Source organism: Nicotiana tomentosiformis, chromosome 7 (genome assembly GCF_000390325.3).
Source record: "Nicotiana tomentosiformis chromosome 7, ASM39032v3, whole genome shotgun sequence".
Lineage (NCBI taxonomy): Eukaryota > Viridiplantae > Streptophyta > Magnoliopsida > Solanales > Solanaceae > Nicotiana > Nicotiana tomentosiformis.
The window spans coordinates 18,712,668-18,735,942 of NC_090818.1; the positions used below are offsets into that span (position 1 = coordinate 18,712,668).

The following is a 23,275-nucleotide window of genomic DNA, read 5'->3' on the forward strand; positions in this document are numbered from 1 at the left end:
CGCTGTGGTTTTGTTTTGGCTGCTATCTTTCGTTTGATTAATTGTTAGCACAAGGAAGTGGAAGTTAGTTGGTAAGAGAATAATCGTATACCGATGGGAAAAGGTTGGGCTGGTCATTGCATGGTCAATTTGAGAACATCTTGTCTTCATTAACTGGCTGTAGGACAATTTAATCTTGTATTATGATGGTTACTGACGTTTCGTACATACTTTTATACAATAACTCACTGTCAAATATTGTAGTTTGTTCCAAATCTTGTTCAGGAAGAAAAGGGGATGTCTAATTTGATTTAAAAGAGAGATACAAATGGTTTAATTTACAATTTGAATTAAAGATAGTTGACCTACTTTCTTTTGCAGCTGGTCGCACCAGTATGTTTCTTTCTACAATTTACTTCTTTTCTTTCGATGACAGAAAAAGAGAAGAAAGAGGTCAAGTGAGAATTAAATATTTCACCTTTATGTTTGGTAGTTTTACTACGAAGGGCTTCTCAATTCTCTAAAATTAGATGGTTAGCACGTATTTCCTTAGTTCTTTAATGGCAGAATATATCGGCAAATCATTAAACTTGTCCTCCCTTTTCACTATGACACTTAATCTTGAGTCTGTTTTATTTGAACCCTATAACAAGATTATTACTGTGTCACTTAGACACAAAAAACACATGAGTCACCTTGCGTGGGAATCACAGATGTTCAAATAATTATGTTTTGTTTCCTGAAGGATGAAATTTTTTGATAAATATTAATCCGTTCCCTGAGGTGAATGTGACAATATTAATAAAGCTCGTAAATATGAACGCACTTGATGTAAATACATTACAATTCACCTCCAGAAGAAGTAATATGATTGAGAGAATATATACTCAACATTTTGTATTTTAAATTTGCTCCTAAAGTAGTAAAGCAATTGAAATTTTCTCCTGAAGTAAGAAAATATTTTGAAGCAGTGTCTTTATGTGCTTAAACAAAATAATGAGCTATTCAAAGTTATTTTTGAAGCACATTTTCATTCCCTGGAGTGAATGAAGAAATATCACAACTCACTTCCTAAAAAGGTAGAATAATAAAGGATATAAATATTATTTTTGTGGCATAAAGATTATTACCGCACGTACCTGTTGTACGTGAAACATCTTTCAAAAATTTTCATTCTAAGGCAAAAGGATTCTTGTAGAATACTTTCTATTATAACCACATTGATATCTTATGGTTAGTAGTTATTAACTACCTCGAAGAAAATAACAACTCGTGTATCTTTCCCTTAAGGATGTAATGACTATTTGGTTGCAGCTTTGATATAAAATATTCAGATGTTAATGGCGTTTCTCGGGGGTTCTCCCTGCATATTTATTTTTGAGACTACGAGGCGGTACCTCGGGAGATCTCCCTGTACTTTTATTTTGGGACTACGAGACGGTATCTCGGGAGATCCCCTACTGTTTATCCATGTGTTCTGCGTTGCTACTTTGCTATGTTCTCTTCGTTTAAATTTCAGCCTCTTATTATATTGCTATACTCTCCTGCTTATTTACTATATACTAGTAGGGCCTTGACCTGACCTCGTCACTACTCGACCGAGGTTAGGCTTGGCACTTACTAGTATCGCTGTGGTGTACTCACGCCTTTTCCTGCACATATTTTTCGTGTGCAGATCCAGGTTCCTTTTACCAGCCTCGTCCTTAGTTGCAGTCGCTGCTATTTTTGGAGAATTTTGAGGTACATCTGCCCGCACCCGCAGATCCTCGGAGTCTCCCTCTATCCCCATATGTTGATTCTTCTCTTATTTCTATAGACACTGATGTATAGAACAGTTAGAATTTCGTAGAAGCTTGTGACTTACGGTGTTCCGTGTCTTGGGAGTGTCATGTATATTTCGAGAGTTGATTATTGTATATGCTGAGCGGTATCTCAGTTGCTTATTAAAATATCCGTTACTGTTAGTTGTTAATTTTCATGTTTTCATTTCATTTTATTTTATTTCCGCAAGTGTTAGGCTTACCTAGTCGTAGAGACTAGGTGCCGTCACGACGATTCACGGAGGGAGAATTTGGGTCGTGACACCTCACAATTGATTTAGAATCAGAAACCAATTTTTTTTACTATCTAATAACTTTTGATGCGTGGTATATGATTAATTTCTCTACCACAAAATACAAAGATAGGTTTCCTAAAGAAGATTTGGGATATATGTTAGTTTTTCTAACATTAGGGGGATGGAATGAGCAGTTGAAAAATATATTATATGAATCGAATTATCATTGGTGTGATCCTCATTCAGAAGATAATTCAAGTCAAGTGCCAGAAGCATTGGTTGATCCAAAATAAAATATCATATTTCAGCTGCAAATGCTTCAATTAAAATTAAAGTCCATGAAGGATAGAGTTTACTGTACGCATGAAGCGTGGTAGACCAATCGATTCCAAAAGGTAACAATCCTTGAAAAAGATAGGAGCAAATGGTCAAAATAATCATAATAAGGAGGAAATAAGTTCTAGAAGAGCTCACGACATAACATTTCATGAAACTCCAAAAGAAGTTCATGTACCTGGAAAATAAAGAAAGTAATGAAATCTCAACAAGTTATATCGCTTGCAAACCGATACGAAATGATCGTCGACGATATATTTGATACAATATAGTACACAATATTATAAAAGATTGTGAGGATCGGACCTGCAGTCCAGACACCTGAAGATGTTATGCCATTTAAATGCAAGTCATAACCTATATGACTCATTTGATTAAATCTCTATAAAGATCCCTGAAGGATTTAAAATGCCTGAAGCATATAGTTCAAAGTCTCGAGAAATGTACTCGATCAAATTACAAAAGGTCTTTGTACGGTTTAAAGAATTCTGAGCGCATGTGGTATAATCGCCTCAATGAATATTTGCTGAAAGAAGGTTACGTAAGTGATGTTATTTGTCTATGTATTTTAATAATAAAAATGCCATCAGAATTGGTTATACTTGTTGTTTATGTTGATGACATAAATCTTGTTGGAACTCCATAAGAGCTCCAAAAGGCAATTGAATATCTTAAGAAAGAATTTGAGATGAAAGATCTTGGAAAGACAAAACTTTGTCTTGGTATGCAAATTGAACATTTAGTAGACGAAATCTTTATCCATCCAATTGCATATACAGAAAGGGTCTTAAAATACTTTATATGGACAAAGCACACCCATTGAGTACACCAATGGTTGTTTGATCAATTGAAGTGAATAAAGACCCGTTCCGACTTCAGAAGAGGATAAGGAACTCCTTGGTCTTGAAATATCTTATTGTAGTGCAACTGGTGCACTTATGTATCTTGCTAATGCTATAGGGTCCGACATAACATTTTTTATTTATTTACTAGCAAGATATAACTCTTCTCCTACACAGAGACATTAGAACTGGATTAAGCATATATTGCGATATTTAAAGGGAACTCATAATATGAGCTTGTTTTATGCAAACACAGCTAATGCAGATCTTGTTGGTTATGCAGATGCAGGTTATATATTTGATCCTTCTAAAGCTCGATCCCAAACCGGCTACATATTTATATGTGGAGCAAGTAGGGAATGCGTATGGTTGAGAAAAGTGATTCATTTCATTTGAAAAAATTGTGATTTGGAATGTGATAGAAGACCCATAATTTTATACGAAGACAATGCTGCATGCATAGCCCAATTGAAGGGAGGATTTATAAAAGGAGATAGAACGAAGCACATTTTATCAAAATTATTCTACACACATGATCTTCAGAAAAATGGTGACCTTGATGTGCAACAAATCCGTTCAACTGAAAATTAGGCAGATTTGTTCACCAAGTCTTTGCCAACTGCAACCTTCAAAAAGATATTGTATAAGATTGAAATGCAGAGATTTAGGTATTTGAAATAACGTCTTTATAAAGTATGCGCTGTACTCTTTTTTTCTTGCCCGGATTTTTTCCCATTGGGTTTTCCTGGTAAGGTTTTTAATGAGGCAACTTGCAATGTATATTATTAGTGTACTCTTTTTCCTTGACTAGGGTTTTTTCCCACGGGGTTTTTTCTAGTAAGGTTTTAACGAGGCACTTAATAATGAACATCCAAGAGGGAGTATTATGAAAATATTATTATGGATGTCCATTTATTACTCTGATGTAGATAATCTTCCTGAAGAAGATTATCCATTTAGTAGTCAATTGAAATTTATCTGCAAGCAGCTCTTGTAGGCAGGTTGCAAGCAACTCAATGAAATGACTTGCAACAGCTTCTTATTAAACATGCAAGTTACGAGCAGCTCATACAGACAGCTTACAAGCAACTCAAGAAAAGCCTCGCAGCTACTTCCTGAAAAGTCTCGCAGCTGCTTCCTTTCTTCTATAAATAAAGGAGATTTTATTTCATTATATACATCAGTTTGAAGTTGAATAATATATCAATCTTTCTATACTTGTTTTCAGTTTATTTAATTTATAGTTTTTATTTTATAATAGTTATGAATTTTTTATTTATTTATCATATTACAGTTGAAATGCAAGTTATAACCAACTAATGTTAATGTTACATAGTAGAAATTAAGGGGTGAATAAATGTTGAGCTGTTGAAGGGGATTTTTGGAAAAGCGAGCCTGACAGTATTGTCTGCCATATCACCCTTAAATGAAGCTGGCAATGTCAGTTTTTTTTGGTCCTTTCTTCATTAACCTCTTGGCTTAGAACGTTCTTGATATTACAAAAGTACCCTTCCACCCCTTCTCTTTTGACTTTTAAGTTTTCACCTTGTGATTTCCGTCTTCGAGCTGATTCTCACGGGATGCTGCTGCAGTTTGCCACATTACAGTTGCGAACGTGGCACCAACTGGTTTTACCAGAAAGGTGCAACCACTTGTTTTTGAGTTGTTATGACTTGGACCTCGTTCGCTTCTATCAAGATTAAAATATTTATTTGAATTTACATTCATTTATAAATTTAAGCTATTAAGATGCTGTATTTAAATTTGAGGATAGATACTTAATTACTCTATTCGTTCACTTTTACTCGTCAATAATTGACTTCTCTTCAGAAATAATAATTATAGTATATATTTTACCGTATAATTTTTAATAATAATAAATTATCTCAATAATTGACATAGTGTCCCATGTATGGTTGTTGAAAAATGAGTAATTAATGAAAATAATAAAACAAAAAATAAATTATCTTTATCTTGATTTGTTAAAATTGACAAGTAAAAATGAATGAAGAAAGTAGTACACTATTTTCAGCCTCGAAATGTGAATAATTTATCTTTATTTAAGATATAATAAATATAATGTACTACTCTCTCCATTCAGTTTTAGTTGCATGAGTGCTTAGCGGGTCGTGGTTGATGATGGTGGCTAGTAGTAGTAGAGGTGGTGATTGTGTGGGTAGTATGGTTATTATGACTAGTGATAGTGATGGGTGAGGTTTTGACCAATATTGTCCCTTATCTTTGAGGGTAGGTCTATTTTGGTCCCTCAAATATAACCCTGAGCATATTTAGTCCTTAAGTATACTAAAGTGGAGCATCTTTAGTCTCACTGACAGAAGTTTTGACCAATAATGTCCCTTATCTTTGATGGTAGGTCCATTTTGGTCCCTCAAATATAACTTTGAGCATATTTAGTCTCTTAAGTATGCTAAAGTAGAGCATCTTTAGTCTCACTGACACAATATATTCAAAAACTAACACTGTTACCCAATTCTGATTCATGAAGCAAATCTTCTGCTCTGAAGCAAAATATTTCCTCTCATTTTATTGGATAACGCAAATTATCACTTTAATTCCTCATTTTTAGATAATGTCTTCTAAAATTTTGATCTTGAAAATATCCCATTCTGTGCCAATTTTCAATGAGAAAATGACATTGTATAACCGCTCTTAAAATAATAGCCGAAAAAATGTATAAAATTTATAAATTATTTTGTGTATATATATATATTTAAAAATTTCGGTTGATTTTTCCAAAAAGAAAAGTTAAAATTTAAAAAAAATAGAGCTGCCATGATCACTTCTAGGCATATTATTGAAGCATATTATTGAAGCAAATGAATAACCAGGATGTATTATCATTTTTAGCCCGTGCCAAAAACTATTTACATCTGGTAGCGGAAAAAGTATATAAAGTTGGTATATTTTTTGTATATTAACATACAAAAAAAATTAAAAAGAAATATATATATATATATATATATATATATATATATATATATATATGTATATATATACAAATTTTATACATTTTTTCGGCTATTATTTTTGCAGCGGCTATACAGTGTCATTTTCTCATTGAAAACTGGCACAAAAGAAGATATTTTTAAGGTCCAAATTTTAGAAGACATTATCTAAAAATGAGAAATTAAAGTGATAATTTGCGTTATCCAATAAAATGAGAGGAAATATTTTGCTTCAGAGCAGAAGATTTGCTTCATGAATCAGAGTTGGGTAACACCATTAATTTTTGAATATATTGTGTCAGTGAGACTAAAGAGGCTCCACTTTAGCATACTTAATAGACTAAATATACTCAGAGTTATATTTGAGGGACCAAAATGGACCTACCCTAAAAGATAAGGGACAATATTGGTCAAAACGTCTGTCAGTGAGACTAAAGATGCTCCACTTTAGCATACTTAAGGGACTAAATATGCTCAGGGTTATATTTGAGGGACCAAAATAGACCTACCTAGTTGCCTCTTCTTCGGCATTTATCCCCTTACGACCGCGGCTAGGCCTGCTCGCTCCTCCGTTTACGTTCCCTCCTCAAACGCGGCTAGGTCTGCTCGGTCTTCGGCCCCATCTACCGCTACCTATGCATTGGTTTCTTATCCGCCTGCAAATGTTTCGACAATGGAGCTTCCGACTTCACCTTTATTTTATCTTGTTGACGAGGAGGAGGAATCGTCTCTGAGCAACGGGAATTTGGTACCCCGCAAGAGAAGGTCAGTTTATGTTGGTGATGGGGTTTACGGGCCTGTAGACTCTGTGATGGATGATTTAATCGTCCGCGAGACGGCGACCATAGTACTTGACGACGACGCCAGGCTGGTGTATGAGGTCCCGATATCGGCTATGGCCGTAAAGAGCATATCCCTTCCTTCTGCGATGACAGAAGCCGAAGGGCCGTCTGCAAGGGTCTCTGATATTTCAAGGCAAGAGGGGCCATTGACTTCGCGACCGACTGACGGTGCTTCTTCGTCGGCTAATGGGAGAGACAAAGGCATGGTCGAGGATGGCTATGAGACGATTTTAGACCTTGACATTGCAGAGCTGAGGATGGTGGAAGAGGGATTTACTCAGCTCGAAGTGGGACTGGGGGGGTCTATGCGGACCATCGTGATTCCCATGGATTTGCCGGTCTCGCTCTCAGGGTAAATTTTCCAAGGCTTCTTTTTCTTGTGTGCTTTGTTCAGATTTTTGGTCTTTGTTTTAGTGTTTTGTTCTCGTTTGCATAGGCGTTCTCATATTTGGCTTTCTTTCTTTTTGTGATTGCAGACCGTGATCTTGGAAATCGAAAGAGCTCGAAGGGAGGAGAGGCGTAAGGCTATCTTTAGAAAACTTCGGCGCAAATACTTTGAGTATCGGGGCAAGTATCGAGAAATTCGCAGGCATTTTGGCGAAGACGAAAATTTGCGAACCCTTCGGGATGAGCTAAAGCAAAATGATGATGAGCTGGTGAAGGTCATTGAGAAATAAAGTATCCTTGAGGGGACGCTGAGAAATAAAGAAGAAGAGCTCGAGTCAGTAGGGCCGTGGAGGTTCAGTGCGGCGACCTCCAGACGCAGGTGATCGAGTCACGCAGGCAATTGGACGAGTGTCGCCTGCAGATGGAGGTTCTTCATGGTGAGATAACCGAGAAGTAGAGCGAGCTGGATATGGTGGAGTTAGTGCGGTCGGGGGCTTTAAGGAAGATGGAGGCCCTTGAGGTGGTGATTCAGACCCTCCGTTTTGAGCGGGAGGACGACTTGGAAACGTCAAGGTTAAAAGACGAGCGGCTTGATGAGAGGATCGGAGAGTTAGAGAAAGAGAATTCTGACCTCTACGACCGAGTTGCTGCCCTTGAGGCCGAGAAGGCCCAATTACTGGTGCGACCATCCTCTTCTCATACTTTGAACTTTCCTTATATTCCTTGAGAATTATACGAGGAGTGGATTCATGTCAAGGCCCAGTTGGATGTGTTTCGAGATTTGCAAGCGGCGGGATCTGCCTCTGAGGCCGCCCTTAAAGATGCTCGTGTCAAGGCTCGTGACGCTCGAGTCGCTTGTTGGTATGATCCTGCTACGCCAGAGGCCAGTGAGGGATAGGAGGACAAAGATGTAGACCAGCTTAAGCAAAAAAGTCTGGTATGATATTGAATATCTTGAGGGTGAAGGCAGCGATGGTGAAGGCACTGAAGGTCGAGAGGGTGACGTAGCTGAAGGACAGGTCGGCGAGGATGTTGCAGGTGATGAAAGCGGTGGCTAGTAGTTTTCTTTTTTGTCTTTTCTGTATATCTTTATGTGTAGTTGGTGGCGTCTTCATGAGCTTTTGTAATGATGTTCTGAGTATGAAATGCCAACTTTGTAATTTGCCTATGATTTTCTTCCTATGGTTCGTACTTGTATTTTTTGGATGTAGTCACTTAATTCGAATAAGGTTAAACATATCCTTGGTTTAGTCATCGCCGAGGATCTATAGGTGTTAGTTTAAACAAGGTCGAACATAACACATGTTTAACTATGGTCGAGGGCCAATAGGTATTAGTTCGAACACGGTCAAATATAACCTATGTTTGATTATGGCCGAGGGCTAGTGGGTGTTAGTTCGAGCAAGGTCGAACATAACCTACGTTTAATTATGGCCGAAGGCCAGTAGGTATTAGTTCGAGCAAGGTCAAACATAACCTATGTTTAATTATGGCCGAGGACCAGTAGGCGTTAGTTCGAGCAAGGTCGAACATAAACTACGTTTAGAAAGATATGCTTCTAGGTGCGGAGTTTGTCGACATCGTAAACTTTAAGCAATGTTGCCTTGGTTGTGCATTTGGAGAAATAGGAATAAATTTCATGCATTGTTGCTTTGTTCATACACTTGGAGAAGTTTACAAATTTTCGGGCGTTTGTTGGTGTTTCAGCCCCAGTCCCAATATATCTAGTCCCTTCATTGGTCGACCTGGAGAAGGCTTGAGAGGTCAGACAATGAACAGACCATCCTGTGCATCAGTCTTTGCGTCCTTCGACTTGAAGTATCCCCTTCGTTGCCTCGTTAAAAACCTCCTTGAGAAGACCTAGTTGGAACAAAACTCAAGTGAGGGGAAAAAGAGTACGACTTGGGGGATGCTTTATCTCTTAGAAGTTGAAGTACTTGAGATTGGTAATATTCCAGTTGTTTGGTAGTAGCTTTCCTTCCATTTTTTCTAGTTGGAATGACCCTTTTTTCGTTGTTGCTGTGATTTTGTATGGGCCGTCCTAATTTATACCTAGATTTCCTTCCCGTGGGTCTTTTCTTGATTCTGTTTTAGCTTTAAGCACGTAGTCCACGACTTTGAGCGGCATGACCTTTGCCTTCTTGTTGTAGTAGTGTTCTGCTTGTTGTTTTTGGGCAATCATTCTTATGTAGGACATGTCTCTTCGTTATTCGACTTCGTCGAGTTCATGCCTTCTGCTTTCATCGTTCTTTGGTCCGCTCTCGTGGGAGTATCTCAGACTGGGCTCCCATACCTCGACCGGTATTACTGCATCAATCCCATAAACTAAAGAGTAGGGCGTCTCTCTTGTGCTTGTCTTTGGCATTGTTAGGTAGGCCCACAATACCTCTGGTAATATTTCCGGCCATAGTTCCTTGGCGTCTTCGAATTTCTTCTTCATGATATCACGACCCAAACCGATGGGCCGCAACAGGCACCCGATGCCTTACTTAGCCGAGCACCAACGTAATGTACCTTTCTTATCATACCATTATGGGTAAATGGGCTAGAAGGCCCGTCATGATATAACCAGAATAAAACATAAAGTAATACTCGATATAGGATGACCCAACATGGAATACAAACTTATACATGTGACATACAGGCCTATAAGAACGACATGATCATTTGTACACTCAAAACATAGGCCGACAAGGCCATACAAGTATCCATATATATGAGATATGTCTACAAGACTCTAAGAGTACATAAAAGCCATAATGATCGGGACAAGGGCCTGCCATACCAATCAATACATGTTCTAATCATACTGACCAAATAGGCAACTCCGGAGCAAGTGGAGTGCACCAATACCTTTCGCTGATCTGATAGCCTACTAGGAGGACTCTCAACCTGTCTATCGGGACCTGCGGGTATGAAACACAGCATCCCCAGGCAAAGGGATATCAGTACAAATAAAGTACCGAGTATGTAAGGCATGAAAGAAATATATAAAAGACATAAGATAAACATGGAGTAAAGAACTCAACTTGTAAGTCTGAATAGCTCTGTGAATCATGAAACATTTATAATGTCATGCATATGCATATAAATGTCACATCATGCATAGGTATATGCGTACATAACATCATCAAGCCTCTGAGGGCATCCCATCATATCATCTCGGCCTCTGTGGGCGAAATCATCAACGTAGACCAGCTGATCAGGTGGTGGTGCATATATAACTCCATAACCTTTTTTCATATCCCATATACATATAATATACGCGTATATAACACCATTTGGTCATGGGTCAATGTACATGTATAAATAAATGCAATACATAATGAAATAAGTCAATAAGATCTCTTGGATAAACTTTATCAACTTACGTATTTTTATTTAGACCCATGAACAGAAGATATAATAATAAGACACATAGAGAATCAACAACATAGGCACTCCTAGTGCTTCTATGAATAGAGGCATTTATGAAAGTTGCGCGTTTGCTCGTTTTATTTGTATCGTATGGATCATGCCAAAATAAAAGAAGGGATAACCTTAACATACCTTAACTCCATTGAGTCCTTAATACCTTAAAAGCAATTATTCAAATAACTCAACTCAATATACCATAGCATAAGGAGATTCAAAATCAGTGTTGAGTAAAGGCCAAGTCCGTAACTTAAACTAGTAGCTTGTTTATGTAAATTTGGGCAGCATCTCCCCTGTAACAAGAGCCTTCTCCAATACAATTAACCAACAACAATGAAAATAGTAATACAACAATATATAATTATCAATAACAAGACACCATTTAACAACAACAAGTCACAACTATTTCACGACGAGCGGCAAGCTTCAATTGGAATCTGTATACCCCATATCACCCCTTGTAAACTTCTTACTTTAACTTAATAGTATCATTAACATGATGATGAAGTTATTCATCAATGATTATATCCTTATACCATATATTTATAACAAAGAAAATAATCCACAACTCCAATTATCCTCAATTAGTAACTTTATTCGCTAGTTCATGTTTAGTCCATCCATTTAACTTAATCAATGTCAAGATAACCTTAAGCACATACAAGAACACAATATACATACCTCCTAAAGTAGCTTCAAGTCGAAATCCAAGTTACATTTAGCTTATAACATCCCTCAATGTCAATACAATACCATAGAAGTGACTTAAGCTAATCTTCACTTGCAATCTCAAGTTTCATATGTTTCTTTAATCAATTAACTTGATCAACATATATATACATGCATAACAACAGAAACAATATCATAATAAAGTTATTTTCACCATTTTTTATTCATATATATATATATATATATATATATATATAGCCTTAAAATAACCCAACAAAAGATAACAACATCTCTTTCCCTTTCAAGTGTTATCTTATAATCTTCATCCAAATAACTTAACTAATATATAGATAAGATTAATCCCAAGAAATAAGGTGTTATACATACTTTAAAGAATCTGGAAAACCTCGAACCACAGCTTCCCTTAGCTTACAAGCACCCTTTATCACATCACAATACCATAGAGACTCTCTTCTTCACTTAGGCTAACTTTGATGTTTGATTATGGTGTATTTCTTTGGAATTTGTTTGGAGCCTTTGGGGAACTGTTTGGGAGGGTTTGGAGAGTGTGAGGCTTGAAAGAGGATGAAAAATGAGCAAAGCTCATCCCAAAAATGAGATAAGAATAAGTGAAGGTCGGCCCCCAACCAAGTGGGTCCCATAGGGGCTTCTTACGCAGTCTCGCAAAAATATATATCTCTGTCTACACTAATGTCGTATTGATGAACGGCTTGTTAGAGTTAGAAACTAGATACATGGGGATTTAATTTCATATAAAGATCGCCCTGTAACTCTCAATCTATTGGGAGAAAACTGCCTCGCAACCTGGCCTATAAACCTGCCAGTTTCTCCGAAGTGCGGCGACGTGACTTGGCGACGCTATTTTAAAAATCCATATTTCTCTACCCCCGATATCATATGAATAAATGATTTGGACCGTTGAAAACTAGGTTCAAATACCTTCATTAGGGTGTGATATATGTCCCAAAATGACATCAAAAAGCTTACGAATTTATTTTCTCAATACGGCTCATTACAAGGCAAATCTTAGCTCGATTTTTCCGCAACTTAAATCCGATTTTTTTCAAACTTTATATTTTATATACAAACATCATATATAGTAATATCATGACTTTAAACTCATTTAAATCATTATTAAAAAGTCTCTTATTTATTTTAACTTACTTAAGACTTCGGTAAACCTTTCTTATTCTTGGAAAATGATTTCGTCCTTTTTGAGCTTACATTAGATAATCCTATAATGACAGTGACGTCTGAAGTACGGGGTGTAACAATATTAAATCACTTCATATACTTTCAAAGAGGATCTCATTTCCGAGCTTAAATCAATTTGCTTACGACGTACTTTCACGTACAAAAATATGGCGTGTAATACATGATGTTCAATATCTACTTGTTGGAGGATTCCGCTTGCCCATTGCCCGTGGGGTGGTATGGTGTCGAAATTATTCTTTTGATATGCCACTTCTCAAAAAATTTAGCGACCTTCTTCCCTATGAATTGGGGTCCGTTATCGTAGCTAATCTCTTTTGGGAGGCTGAATCGGCATATGATGTTCTTCCATATAAAGGTGATCACTTCTTGTTCACGTATTTGGGAGAACGCTCTTTATTCCACCCACTTAGAAAAATAGTTAGTTAAAACCAGAAGGAATCATACGTTACCTCGCCCTCCTGAGAGAGGCCCCACGATATCCATCCCTCATTTGACGAACGACCAAGGTGAGGTGACCGAGTGGAGGTGATCACCTGCTTGGTGAATCATTGGGGATTACTTTTGGCATTGCTCGCATTTTCTCACGAAGTCTGCGACCTCTTTTTTCGTGGTGGGCCAGTAGTACCCTACTCGTATAAGGCATCTGACCAAATCCTGATTGCCGGAATGAGCTCCAAAATGGCCTTCGTAGACCTCTTCGAGGACGCGCCGTGTCTGATTTGGGCCCAAGCATTTCGCTAGAGAGCCGCCATACATTCTCTTATATAGGTCGTTGTGGATGATGTTGTACATGGCTGCTTGCATTCTCAGTTTCTTGGCCTCTTTTTTAATCATCTAGGAGTACGCTATCCTGCAAGTATATAACAATACGATTGCGCCAGTCCCAAGTCAGGTTTATGTTTCTTACCTCGATTTTTTCTATCGACGAGTTGAGAAGGTGGACTGTACTTCTGTCTCCAGTTGCAATGTTTTGGGTGGTTGCAGCTAGTTTGGCGAGGCCGTCTGCCTTAGCGTTCTGTGCTCGTGGGATTTGGTCGAGATGGCATTCAACGAACTCGAGCAGCAACTTGCAGATTCCGGTCTGATATTTCTGTAACCTTTGTTCCTTGATTTGGAAAGTCCCTATGACTTGGTTGACTATGAGTTGGGAATCGCAGCGTACTCTTGACCATTTTGCTCAATATTTGAGTGTCAGCCTTAACCCTGCAATTACGGCCTCATACTCATCCTCGTTGTTAGTCATATCTAGGCACCTTATGGACTAGCGAATCACTTTGCCAGTTGGGACTTCAAGTACGAGTCCCAGTCCAGAACCTGACGCGTTAGACGCATCGTCGGTGTATAGGACCCATAGGTCTTGTGTTTGGGGAGAAGTGTGGGCGGCTTCTCTTTCAACTTCGGGCATTACTTTTGCGCTGAATTCGACGACAAAGTCAGCGAGAACTTGCGACTTTATCGCCGTTCGCAGTTGATATGTGATATCATGCTCGCTCAGTTCGATGGCCCATTTGGCCAACCTTCCGGACAACTCGGGTTTATGCAAATTCTCCTTAGGGGGAAAGTCGTGACGACCGAGAATGGGTGGCATTGGAAATATTTTCTAAGCTTTCGTGAAGCTACGATTAAGGCCAGGTCTAATTTTTCTAAGTGAGGGTACCTTGTCTCGGCATCGGCTAGTGTTTTGCTAATGTAATAGATGAGAGACTACGTAACTTTATTTTCTCGAACCATGACTATGCTTACAACTACTTTGGATACAGCAAGGTAAATGAGGAGACATCCCCCTGGCTCCGGCTTTGAAAGTAGTGGTGGTGATGACAAGTATTCTTTCAACTCCTTCAGGGCCTGGACATACTCAAAAGTCCATTGGAGGCTGTTATCCTTTTTGAGTACGCCGAAGAATCTTTGACATCTGTCTGATGACCGTGAGATGAATCTCGAAGGGGCGGCGATACGGCTTGTCAAGCTCTAAACATGTTTTTTGGTGGTCAAGTGTTCTGGTATCCCCTCTATGGCTTTGATTTGATCAGGATTGACCTCGATTACTCGTTGTGATACCAGGAAACCCAGAAATTTTCTCGAGGCCACACCGTATCATCTGAGTATGTCGAAGGCTTCTCCCAGATGGTCGATGTGATCTTCTTTACTTTTGGACTTGACTAGCATGTTATCTATGTAGACTTCCATTGTTTTGCCGAGCTGGTCTTTAAAGATCCTCGTCACCAACCTTTGGTAAGTTGCTCCTGCATTTTTTAGCCCAAAGGGCATGACCTTGTAGCAATACGTCCCCTGGTAAGTGATGAATGTGGTTTTCTCCTCATCTTCTTCTTCCATGAGGATTTGATTGTAGCCTGAATAGGCTTTCAAGAAGCTCAATAATTCATGCCCGACCGTTGAGTCGATGAGTTGGTCGATATGGAGTAATGTCACCGAATCCTTGGGGCATGCTTTGTTCAAATCTATAAAATCCACCCACATCCTCCATTTCCCATTCTTCCTTTTCACCATCACCATGTTGGCAACCTATTGGGGATACTTTGACTCCCTGATGGAGCCATTTTCCAATAGTTTCTCCACCTTTTCTCGTACTGCGTCATTAATCACGGAGTTGAACTTACGCTTAACCTACCTCACCGGGGGGTGGAATAGGTCGACGTTCAGTTTATGCATGGTGATTTCCTTCGGGATATCCGGCATATTTGCATGGTTGAAAGCAAACAAATCTGCGTTAGTAGTTAAGAACTGACGGAATTTACCTGGTTCCTGAAGTTTGCAGCCGATGTAAGCTTTCTTGTTGTGATCGTTGGTGTCCATTTGAACGGGGTCGAGGTCTTCTATGGTCGATTCCACAGCTTCGACCATATCAGGGTCTCTGATGATGTCTGCTATCATCACATATTGACCTCGACCCTGCTGATTGCTATGCCTCTTCTCCTTGGTCTTTCGCTTGTTGAGTGGCCATGCAGTCTAGGGCAATGCAATATCATTCTTGGGATGCGCGTCATTCCCTTTGTGTTCTGAATATCCCTAGGGAGTCGGGAATTTGATGACTTGGTATAAGCTGGAGGGGATGGCCCTTATGGTGTGTATCCATGGCCGCCCTATTATGGCGTTGTACGATATGTCTTGGTCTATGATGTGGAATGTGGTTTCCAAAGTGACGCCACCGGCCAGAACTAAGAGCGTGATTTTGCCTAAAGTCCGCTCAACTGCATTGTTATAACCAGTTAGCGTGATGCAATGCGGTATTATCTTATCTTCGAGTTTCATTTGTGCAATAACTCGACAATAGATAATACATGCGCCACTCCCGTCGTCTACCATAATCCGTCCCATATCGGTATCTAAAATTCATAAAGTAATAACAAGGGCATCATAGTGAGGGAAAACCAAACTATTGGTATCTGACTTATCGAAGATGATACTTTCTTCGATTTCGTCGTACTGTTCGCGGGTGATCGATCATTTGAGCTTGTGGGTAGTGATGAACTTTACGCTATTGATGGAAGCATGTTCACCGTCGCTGATGATCATGTGGACAGTGCGGGTTGGCGAGGGCGGTTTTGGCGATACTTCATCAGTTGACTCAATAGCTTTCTAGTCGCCCTCAAACCGTCCCTGCTCAGCCCGTTCTAGAAGGTTACGATTGACATCCCCTCCAACACGTTCGGTAGGGTCATCCTTACTCGCCTATCCATCCGTTAGATTTACATCCAACCGGGTGAGCGATAGCGGCTCATGTTTACTTGTGCGTCGGTAAACAAAACATGCTTTTTGGGGGGAGAGAAAACGGGCGAGGAAGTCCCTTAGTCCCTCTCCTGGAGATTTCTTAATAGAAAATATGTCGTTCACTCTTGCCTCGGCTTTCTAGGCCCCAGCATGGGCCGTTACGAACTTATCGACTATCTCTTCGAAAGTTTCAATTGAGCGTGCAGGTAGTTGTGAATACCATGTCAACGCTCCTCCTGTGAGGGTTTTACCGAATTTCTTCAACAAAATGGAGGATACTTGTTCTTTGGCGAGATCGTTGCCTTTCATGGCGGTGACATAGTGGGTCACATGATCTTCAGGGTCGGTCGTGCCATCATATATTTTTAGGTAGGGCAATATTTTGAAGGTTTTCGGTATGGCATGCGGGGATGCATCGTCGTTGTATGGCTGCTCGACAAATTGGCCGGCGTCTCTCTTCGGCAATAATTTGGGGGCGCCCGGTATTTTATCGAGCCTTTCCTGGTGTTCTTTCATTAGATTTCGGAGTTCCTAGTTCCCGTTCTCCATCCTTTTCAAAATAGTTGCAAGAGTGTTATCACCTATATTGTCATTGTGAGTAATACCTGTTGTTGGAGGTGGAGGGAGTTGGTCACATTGTTCGTTCACCCATTGCGTAGTGCAAATCCTTGCATTTTCCACAGTCGCATCTCGGAAAGACTTGTTGAGGACGCCAGCTAGCATGTCGGTGAGCCATGCTTCGAGGAGCTTTTTTACAACTAGGGGCGTCTCTTCCCCCACAGATGTAGAGGACCCCTTACCAAGAGATTTTTTGATGCTGCAGTGAGGAGGGGGTGACCCATCTCGCCTAGGGGTGGCGTTGGGCGTTGCGTCGTCGTCCGCTATTTCATAGCTCTCATTGATGACGTTCACGAGGTTGGTTGGGAGGTTACTTATTATTCTCGTCCTTTCTTCTCCGTTACATGCCAAATTGGATTTGTGCATACAAAGAAAAGAGATCTTGTTCTTGCTCTTTTTTTTAACGTTAGCGATCCGTGTTAGTTATAGATCTAGAAGAAACTACAAATTTAACTAGACAGTCCCTACAAACGGTGTCAAATTGTTTGACCAAAAAGTATGATTTTCAGCTAAAAGAGTAGAGTTTGTATAATAATGGGTTAAACCTAGTTAAAAATAATATTCCTAGATGTGAGTTCAGAAAACGTGAGTAACATTAGACATATCTAGAAATGTGTTGACTATAACATACGTTGATTGTTCTGAAAAGTATGAGCAATAATGGGGGAGAACTAACAATAAATAACATTAAATGACATTTAAGTAAATAGGAAAAGTGGTTAACCCAATAAAGGATGAACTAGATGATTGTCACTCTTGACAATGATGAATGATAAATAAATCATTGAATGTTCGAATTATCTTCGGATATGATGGAAAAGTGTGGAATAATATGAACAAGGATGTTGATGAAAATGTGGTGTTTGTATCTTTATAGAAGAGAGAGAATCTTTTCTCAAAAGTCTGTTCTTATCAAATGAATGTCGCATGCCCTACGTCACTGTCTCTTTTTCTATAAATATATGAGACATACCCCTAACACACCCTAATAGTGCAGGTGTTTAATATCCCATTTTGAAAACTAGGCGTTACAACTCCTCCGCAAATGATGTTCGATCTCGCCCGTTGTTGACATCTCGATCACAATCCTCAATGTTTCCTGGTCGACCTCGACTGACCTATTCCTTAGTGCTATATTGCCCTAATTATTTTAGCATAAATTTCGACCCATACAATAATGTTAGTATGTGTCGTTAAAAGATGACAGCAATGGTCTAATGGAGCACAACAATGCCCAACGCATATCAGGGTGAAATTGGAAATCTCCTTTCGATATTTTCTTTTCAAGTAAACAATTTAATAGAAAAAATTATTAATACTCTCACTCGTTAGGGCATGAAATTTGTTCACTTGCATTCATGTGAACATGATTGGTGCAAAAGCTGAAAAAGGGTGCCCGGGAAAACGACAGAAACCAAAGAGAACATGACTTGATGCAAGAGATGCACGTACATGAAACTCTACGCGACCACCGTTGGTTCGTTTTCGATATTCTCGTCTTCGACTACAAGTACTAGTGATATTATCTAGAAGACTTCATTTCCTCCAAAATCAAATTTTAGGATCCACATATAAAAAATCATTGCACGCCACAAAAATTTGTAATTTTATTGAAGGGTTTGATGAATATCTTTACTCTAGATATTTTTAACGTTTCCTTTTGCAATGCTATAAATCCATTTTTTTTAGCCAGAAAGAGGAGGAAATTAGTTACGTTGATATTAGATAAAAATCAACATGGCAAGCATTGGAACTTCAAAATTAGGTGTTATGCCGGAGGTAATGGGATTTTCACACCAAGAACTGTCACTTGTCATGTTTAAGAAATTCAAGCTGGCTAGAAAACAACTTCTCCACCAAAATCTCACATTTACTAATCGCCGGAAAAATGGAATTACTCGAGCCATAGCACCAGAAGCAACCAAGGTAAATAAATTCCCTCTGTTCTTTCCTCCTTCAATAAAGGAAGGCGAGCAGCTTCAATTTTGAGTCTCTTTGTCTACGTGTTTAGTGGACCGTGAATTAGAGGTGATAGTGCACTTTGGATGTTTTTTTGGCACTAGTAGTCTGTCCAGTGGCGACATCAAGATTTTCGCTAAAGTATTCAAGATTTAATATATATGTGTAAAAAAGTAATTTTTGAGCTATATACGCAACATAATTTTCTATATACACAGACACGGTATTACTTTTTCGATGAAGAGTGTTCCACTGACCACCCTTCAGTCTAGTGGCTTTGCCATGGAGTCTGTCTACCCCTATGATATGTGTCTCTGGTAGTTTTGTAAGAAAATGATACTCTTGCATGGAAGATACAGTAGCAGTATTTTGGGAGTAACATTTATCGGTAGTAATGGAGAATGAATGGTGGCTCAGCAGGTTAAAGTGAAAGTCAGTCCAATTATAAATTTCTGTTTCTGTCATTGTCATGGAGTCTGTAGTTATACTTTTCTTATCTAATCTTTACCAGAAGAAAATCCTGAATGATAGCAATTCCTTGATATCCATAATGAGCAATTAGATATTTTGATTTTCGACTAGGCTATATCTTCTGCTAGTCTAAGATTGTGCAACTTCTGAAAGATATCTAATGAAGTAGAGAGAAAAAAAGTGGATACAACAACAATTATGTCTCAGTCCAAACAATAAGCTTGGATCGGCTAGATGAATTTTGATTGACCATGCTCCCCATTAAGTTCATTAGGCAGGAATACTCATCGCTATATACTACGACTAGGTTAAGAGAAACAAAATATCCATGAAGTTGGAAAATGGAATGGAGATAGAATACCAAGCTGCAGCCTCTATATTGTCTTTTCCTAAGAATTTAACTGAAAAACTTCTCTTGGTTTCTTTTATGATGCAGGCAACTGGTCCAACATCTAGCAGTGTCCCTTCAGCCAATTATGTGCCTGTTTATGTAATGCTTCCAGTAAGTCATAGACCTTGTCATTGGGCTTGAAACTACATTGATGGCAAATGCTAGTTTTAACATCTTCTATTTTCTTTTTTACGGCTGGTGATGAACAGTTAGATGTTATTTCACTAGACAATGTTTTTCGGAACCAAGATAAGTGTGAGAAGCAGTTCAAGGAGCTGAGAGCAGCCGGAGTTGATGGGATCATGGTGGATGTCTGGTGGGGGATCGTTGAGGCAAATGGCCCCAGGCAATATGATTGGTCTGCCTACAGGAGCTTGTTCCAACTTGTTCAAAAGACTGGCCTCAAAATTCAAGCTATTATGTCATTCCATCAATGTGGTGGAAATATCGGAGATGATGTTTTCATTCCTATACCCAAATGGGTGCTCGCAATTGGAGAAAACAACCCTGATGTTTTCTATACTAATCGGGCTGGTACCAGGAACAAGGAATGCCTCTCACTTGCTGTTGATAACCAACCTCTGTTTGAAAGTCGGACTGCTGTCCAGGTACTTCTCAGGAGGATCAATCCAACTCTTTGCCTCAGATCCTAACAGACGTGTATAGTTTTGAGTTTAGACTCTTCTTAAAATTCCTGATGCATTTAGATGTACAGTGACTACATGAGGAGCTTCAGAGAGAATATGTCTGATTTCTTGGAAGCTGGAAGCATAGTAGACATAGAGGTAGGACTTGGCCCTGCTGGTGAGCTAAGATATCCGTCATATACTCAGTCTCAGGGATGGAAGTTCCCTGGCATTGGAGAATTTCAGGTCAGACTTGGTTCAAGCTGATTCCACTTTTGTAACTCAAGACTCTAAATTCTTTATTCATTTTGATAATCAAATGCTGCAGTGCTACGACAAGTATATGAGAACAGATTTCAAGGAGGCAGCGACAAATGCAGGCTACCCGCAGTGGGATCTTCCCGATGATGCAGGAACATATAATGATATACCTGTCAAAACAGGATTCTTTGGACCAAACGGAACGTACCTTACAGAGAAAGGGAAGTTCTTCTTGACTTGGTACTCTAGCAAGCTACTGCTTCATGGAGATCAGATCCTTGATGAAGCAAACAAAGCTTTCCTGGGATGCAAAGTGAAGCTATCAGCTAAAGCAAGTCTTAGTCCATCAAGAAATTCTTTAATCTTGATGTAACTGATCCATTTTGACCGCGCAAGCTAAGAGAATTTTCCCTTCTGTCGATTTTGCTCATGCAGGTAGCTGGAATTCACTGGTGGTACAAAGATGCCAGCCATGCTGCAGAGCTAACATCAGGATATTATAATTTGGACAATCGGGATGGATATCGACCAATAGCGAGGATGATGTCAAGGCACCATGGTACCTTGAATTTCACTTGCCTTGAGATGAGGAATTCAGAACAGCCAGCTTATGCTAAGTCTGGTCCTCAAGAGTTAGTTCAACAGGTTAGATTAGAAACTCAAGGCTTTTCTAACACGAACGTCGTTGTTTGCCAACTCTCTGTCCAGTGTAGATCTTGGACAAACTATGACTTGACCTTTACACTTTACCTGATTATGTACAGGTTTTGAGTGTTGGCTGGAAAGAGAACATTGATGTAGCAGGTGAGAATGCACTTTCAAGATATGATGGCTACGCCTACAACCAAATCCTTCTCAATGCTAGGCCAAATGGTATCAACAAAAGTGGTCCACCAAAACTAAAGATGGCTGGGCTGACTTACCTTCGATTATCAGACAAACTCCTTCAAAAGAGGAACTTCAATACCTTTAAAACATTTGTCAAGAAAATGCATGCCGATCTGGTAAGTAGCCTCCTAACTAATTTTTTGTCAGAAAAATGGTATGAGGGGTGGGAGTTGGTGCTTTAGAAAAGTTTGAGTTTCTAATTCTTGTGATTGCTGTCTTTTACAGGATTACTGTCCAGAATATGAAAAACCAGCTCCACTGAGCAGATCAAAAAGGGAGATTTCAATGGATGAACTTGTAACAGCAACCCAACGAACAAAACCATTCCCATGGGATGAACAGACAGATGCAAGAATTGGCGGTATATTGGCTGAATACTGGGATAGGCTGCTTAACAAGTTCTTTCTCTCTAACTGACACCTATTTTGCCATGAAAAGACTCATTATTCTTGAGTTGCCGAAATTCACATGCGGGGAAAATCACATTTTGGATCTATATGTATATGTAAATTTGAATGTAAAGATATGTAGGACACTTTTATGTCTATATGTACTTCACATTAAATCTCAGAAAGAAAAAATCTCATACATGCTAGTATGAAAATCTATACGTCTGTCTTATATTTATATAAGGATGAAATTATCATTTATCTCATGTCAGATATGTGTAGTAATGTTGAAACAACAACAACAATAATAAATCAAGTGTAATCCCGCAAGTGGTACGCAAACCTTACCCCTATCTAGAGAAAGTAGAGAGGTGGTTCTCGATAGAACCTTGGTTCAAAGAAAGATGAAGAAAAGCAGTAGCACCAGGCAAAAACACCAGCAAAATAACAAGAAAACTGAAGTGAAAGAAACATCAGGTGATAACTTAAGGAAATCATTATTCTGATCCTAATTCCTGATATATAGACTTTGGCTGAAAATATGACCAAAATTTGACTTGGGAATCTTGGTATGTTTAGTGAAATAATGTAAAGCTCGAAATGCTCGAAAGCTATACTTGTAACTTGTAAGTTAGTTCTGGTACTGTGTAAATGAAGAACAACTGAATATGACAAAAGAGAGGGAATTATGTCCTTAGATCCATTCCATGTATGATAGAAATCACCTCACATCCCTTCTAATAAAGGCCATTCCTACAAGTCTGCTACACAGCACTCCTAGAAACCAAACTTTCTCTAGCACGTCATGGAAAGGACAATGTGCACGAAATTCTGATTGGTACATGGAAGAAATTGGCTAATTCAACCGCTTTTTATTCAATTCTAGTTGAGTTAATATCTCGTCAGTACAAGTCAAGCAAATGAACCCCTGGCCTTAAAGTATACCTCATAACAATTTATCTCCAGAGCATATAACGATCCTTTCACAATTGAGGTTTTAATTTACCTACTAAAATATCACATGTCTCTATCCAAGATTCTGATTGCTTTCTTCGAACTAATTCATATGCATTTTTTCATTAGACTTCTTTTAGTTTCTTAGTAAGAATGAGTAAGGATTTCATGTCTACATGGTAGACATTATAAGACATACAACAACAACAAACCCAGCGAATTCCTACAAGTGAGGTCTGAGAGGGTAGTGTGTACGCAGATC

At 38.9% G+C, this 23,275-nt stretch overlaps 1 protein-coding gene across 2 annotated transcripts; it reads left to right on the top strand.

Moving 5' to 3' along the window:
* Positions 1-18,423: 18,423 nt before the first annotated feature.
* Positions 18,424-22,325, top strand: LOC104093557 (beta-amylase). 2 transcript variants are annotated; one of them, XM_070181362.1, is made up of 8 exons: positions 18,424-18,551; positions 19,941-20,006; positions 20,105-20,503; positions 20,603-20,767; positions 20,850-21,117; positions 21,222-21,427; positions 21,547-21,786; positions 21,896-22,325. In XM_070181362.1, the coding sequence occupies exons 2-8, from the start codon at positions 19,998-20,000 to the stop codon at positions 22,085-22,087; spliced, it is 1,479 nt and encodes a 492-aa protein (XP_070037463.1). In that variant the 5' UTR covers positions 18,424-18,551; positions 19,941-19,997; the 3' UTR covers positions 22,088-22,325. The 2 variants fall into 2 exon arrangements, with proteins under 2 accessions (XP_070037463.1, XP_070037462.1); XM_070181361.1 differs by lacking the exon at positions 18,424-18,551 and adding an exon at positions 18,612-19,000.
* Positions 22,326-23,275: the final 950 nt, after the last annotated feature.

Bases quoted from the DNA above. Each gene is read 5' to 3' on its own strand.
- LOC104093557 (XM_070181361.1), top strand. From the start codon at position 18,812: ATGGCAAGCATTGGAACTTCAAAATTAGGTGTTATGCCGGAGGTAATG. The intron at 19,001-19,940 runs GTAAATAAATTC...TTTATGATGCAG, and splicing joins TAGCACCAGAAGCAACCAAG to GCAACTGGTCCAACATCTAG. The intron at 20,768-20,849 runs GTCAGACTTGGT...CAAATGCTGCAG, and splicing joins CTGGCATTGGAGAATTTCAG to TGCTACGACAAGTATATGAG.